The following is a 4,300-nucleotide window of genomic DNA, read 5'->3' as shown; positions in this document are numbered from 1 at the left end:
TTTAAGTAAAATTATCAAACATCTAAAACAATCTATCAGCATATTTTCTTCTTACTGTTGATTGTGTCCATTATTATTTCATCGCCCAGGCCTATTTGATCAAAGAAAAGGTAAGTTGAGTTTAGTTGTAAACTTTGCGCATGACATGAAAAGCATTCACACACAATATTAAAAAACACAAGGCTCTATAAAACAAAAAGAGCAAAGTTATGGAAGATGCTAGAGTTACATAAAATAAACTGAAATATGATTTCACCAATCTGAGTTTAATTGAGTCAACTTAACAGTCATTGCATTTTCCATTTGTTTTCAATGGAACGAATGTCACATATTATGAATACATTAATTCATTACGGCATGTGCTCCAAACATATTTTGAGACAGAAACACAACTTTCAGGTTTCTAAGAATTGCACATTTGTGTCAAAGTTCTGCCACACAACAGACTTGTGAGATGCAGTTGTCCCTGAGCTGGTTTGGTTGTTTTTATTTGTGTATATTTGCAGGCCTGTACTGACATGTATGTTAAACACTCTAATACGTCTTAATTGTAGAATCCATATAGTTTCTGTTACCCTCACCCTAACCGATGGGGTTTCTCTAGCTTTAATGCACTTCCTAAACAATGGATTAATCTTGAACAAACACCAGATAAATGCTTTGAGAGAACATCTTCCTTGCAGCTTGAGTTCTGTAAACTGGATTTTCAGGTGTGCGATGTTAAAGGGCTATCAGTCAGAATCATATTCCCCTACTGATTGGATTTGTTGCATTCTCTGTAATTATTGTGTAATTTTGTGTAAAGCTCATAAGAATTGGCACAATATAAATAAAAATCATTTGAGTTTTGAATCAAAAGCACAAGAACACATCAAAGTTGGCCTGTTGTTTAGGGAATAGGACGAAACATGATGATGCAAATATAAACAGATGGATGTGCTTAACTCTACGTGTGTATGGTTGAATTTACAGGTGTGGATTTATCATATTCTGAAAACACGGTCAGAGTGATGCAGCTCGGACACACAATTCCGTTCTGTTGGAGGATCGCTGGCTCCATGTGCGGGCTAAATGTTTCACAGAACAGTTCCTGATGGACCATAGTGAACATAATGAACGTGGTTCTCGGAGATCATGGTTCTCAGATTGAAGAGGCGCTTTAGCTCGGCGGTGAACGGGAACATGAAATGAAACTCGGTCCGCGTCCGGATCCGGAGCCGTTGTTTACAAAGAGCACAATTTGAATTGACGGATGTCCGTGGCAGCCAATCCACAGCCGCCGTGCGGAAAAGCCGTGTTTATTCCACTTAACCGGCCAATCGGAGGCGTCCTCGGCAGCTGAGTGCGTCATTAGGGCAGAATGTGGATGTGGGCTGCTTGTTCGCTCCGCTCCCATCCCCCATCTTCACCGAGCAATGGCGGCCGGTTTTGCCGCTTTGTCCTTCTCATGTACAAAAGCCCCGAGTACTAACCTGGGTAAGGAACAGAATACGTGTTTGCCCTTGTGTTTCATAAGAATGCGCGTCAGCTCATGAGCACATTACAGTTCTTTTTACGCACTTGTCTCATCGCATGTCTGTTATGTCGCACTGCTTGTCCTCCCTCCTCCTCCTCGGCGGGGCTTTTCTCTGCGGGCTCCAACAATGGAGGAAATGAGGCCACCGCACTGCACCCGCTCACTCAGCCGGCCCGAACACACCAGAGCCCGGTGTCAACCCGCTGCCTGCCCGCTCTGTTCGACGGATATGTTTATTTGTGTGTCGACCTTGGAATTTATGGGTTATGTAAAAAAAAAAAAAAAAAAAAAAAAAAAAAAAACTCCATAGTGTCAAGTGCGCACATACAGAGATGAGAGGAAACATGGACGCCGGAAAGGGGCGGGGCCGAGCGGCTGCCATGGCGGCTCCGCTTTAACTCTTTTATCTGATTGATAGAGTTCATTTAGTGGCTGGAGATGTTTTATAAAAAGCCTTAATCCACTAAAATGGTGGACATTTTGACGGTGTCCCCCTCCTCCACCTCCCCTGTGCTCCCTGGCCGCGGCGGTGGGCGGGAGAACTGCTCCGGAGCCGCCGCTCCACTCGACCAGAAGCCCATCAATCAATCAAAGTGACACCGGCGGAGCGGCGCTGTCTATTCGTTGAATTCGGCGCGAAGCTCGGTGCAAACTGGGTTTTTTGTCCGCCAAAGCGTCGCCAGTTCGGTGTCGGTTCGTTTTGCGGGCTTTAACCGGGTCGGGTTGTTGTTTTTTCACCGGAGAAACGGACGGTTGCGACGGCAGTACGGAGGGGGGCGTGGCCTCTGGTTTTAGAAATTCTATCCATTGTTCCAGTCCGGCGCGCGAAAGAGAACACCTCTGTTGAGCCGTAAGCCAATCAACGGCCGTCGAGCGGCCACGGGCCCCGCCCACAAGCATATATTAAAGGCTCAGCCGTCAGTAGCGTCGGCCACTGGCACAATATAACGCCAAGAGATCCGCGCAGCGAGCAGAGGGATTTACTTTATTCCACCTTTCATTTCAGCCGTCCTTTATTTTATTGAACTAAAACAATGGCAGACACACAAGTGGACTCCGGCTCGGATATCTCAGCTAAGGTAAGCCGCCGACCGCGCACCTTCCCTGGGGCCGCTCCTCGCTAAGCCCGTCAGCAGAATAAATCTTTTCCAGGCTGTAACCTAGATTTATTTATTTATTTATTTAGTTTTACAAAAGGAAAACCTCTCCGTTGTGGCTTCGCGCTCATTCTACACGGACTTCCTACCGGACCGCAGAAATAGAGGATTTGATGTAAAAAGCGTCTTTTCTTTTTGCTCCTTTAAACTCTGAGCAGCAGCAGCAGCAGGATGAAGCGGGGGGTCTCAGCTCCGCATCATGGAAATCGTTTCCATCGCCGCGTCTCATTGTCCGGAGAGTAACAGTCTGCGCGGGTTCTTTGTTTATACAAGCGGCTCGGTTCTGCTCGTCCACATCTAGCCCGACTCCGAACCGACACCCGTCTCTCCAGCACACGCTCAGCTCGGTTTTGGGTGCTTTTTTTGTGTATCTGCGTGGAATCGACGCGCGGATATTCGCGCATTTCTCGCACATCTTTTGCAGGCTGCTGAATGACTCCGTGAACCGGCTATTTAACGGGCAGAGCGGGAGCGGAGAGGTCGGTGCTGTGAAGTTGCTCCGTTTGAATGGAGCAGCGCGGCGGGCGGTGCGTAATTCTCGCCGATGTCAACTTTCGGCCAGCTTTATTATTTTACGTTTTTTCAACGGCACCGGTCTGACTGCATCGTTCGACCCTGTTTGTTTACCGACTCAGGAAGGTCGACTATTGCTTCTTCAGCCTCCGTTTAACGGAGAGCCTTTCCGCTGCTTCCTCTTTTCCTTCAGCGTTTTTGGAGCGTGTTTGCGGGGCGCGTTTGTGTCTCAGGGGAAACTTTTTCTTTCTTTTTTGATAACGCAGCCCACTTCTCTCTGTGGAGGTGTGATGTGACGCCGCTGGTTTTCCCCTCTTTGTGCTCCGCTTCAGCCAGCATCGCACCGTCTTTTCTTAAATGTTAATGTCCCTCCGGTTGGACTTGGTTCAGATCGGGTAAAACTTTAATAGACCCTCGGGGGGAGTTCGGAGCTCCGCGGTGACGGTGAGACGGATCCTGCCTGCCTGTCGATAATAAGAGCAGCAGCGAGCCGCGGAGCTGAATAATTATGAGAGATTATAACTAATGAACATATGGAGGAGATGGAGAGGGAAAAGTTGGGGCCTGGCATTAACGCTGATAATCCGGGGTGCCTGTTCAGCTACTATTTATAATCGTGGAGCATTTTTACGCTCAAGCGCCTTTTTACGCACAGCGGGTGAGTGCGTGCGCGGAGCCTCTCGGAGCTCAGCTGAACCTCATTTGTCTACTGCCAAGGAGCCGCCGATGCTCCTAAACAGCTTAATGGATTTTAGCCGATCAGATTATGTAAAGCAATTAATCAATAACCGTATAGGCGCTGGATGTGTGAGGCGCGCGGGGTTACGGAGTTGTGAGCGGACTGTGTCGACAGAACCGGGAGCTACTATTAATAGGCTCGGCAGGCGATTCTCCAGGGTGAGCAGAAGAGCCCAGATGGTGTTTTTTGTGTCCTAATGTTTGTATTTGTATTAACGGGACCCAATTCCTCCGCTCGGTGCCACTTCTCTCGGCTGCCATGTGTCGTCTTCTATTGTCCTTTCCTGCCTCCGTTACAACAAGCGGCCAGCAGCAGCGTGCGTCGCGCTCACCGCCTCCTCCTCCTCCTCCTCCTCCATCACCCTCCCTCCTCCTC

General features: G+C 48.3%; 1 protein-coding gene and 1 long non-coding RNA gene across 2 annotated transcripts in view; one reads left to right on the top strand and one right to left on the bottom strand.

The window, feature by feature from the left end:
* Positions 1–245: 245 nt before the first annotated feature.
* LOC103352975 (uncharacterized) lies at positions 246–1,788 on the bottom strand. The gene is made up of 2 exons (XR_519984.1): positions 1,561–1,788; positions 246–1,472 (listed from the first exon to the last, which is right to left on the bottom strand). It is a non-coding gene; the product is annotated as an uncharacterized LOC103352975 (long non-coding RNA).
* Positions 1,789–2,442: 654 nt separating this feature from the next.
* ptmab (prothymosin alpha b) overlaps positions 2,443–4,300 on the top strand; it is a 3,501-nt gene continuing 1,643 nt past the window's right edge. The window contains exon 1 of the mRNA XM_008275709.1: positions 2,443–2,595. Within this exon, the coding sequence (XP_008273931.1) occupies positions 2,551–2,595 (45 nt within the window). The 5' untranslated portion in view covers positions 2,443–2,550. The remainder of the gene's footprint in view (positions 2,596–4,300) is intronic.

The sequence above is a fragment of the Stegastes partitus genome, unplaced genomic scaffold, assembly GCF_000690725.1.
Source record: "Stegastes partitus isolate 25-593 unplaced genomic scaffold, Stegastes_partitus-1.0.2 Scaffold57, whole genome shotgun sequence".
Taxonomy (NCBI): Eukaryota; Metazoa; Chordata; class Actinopteri; family Pomacentridae; genus Stegastes; species Stegastes partitus.
The sequence above is the reverse complement of the archived record's forward strand: the minus strand, read 5'-3'. Positions and strand labels throughout refer to the sequence as shown.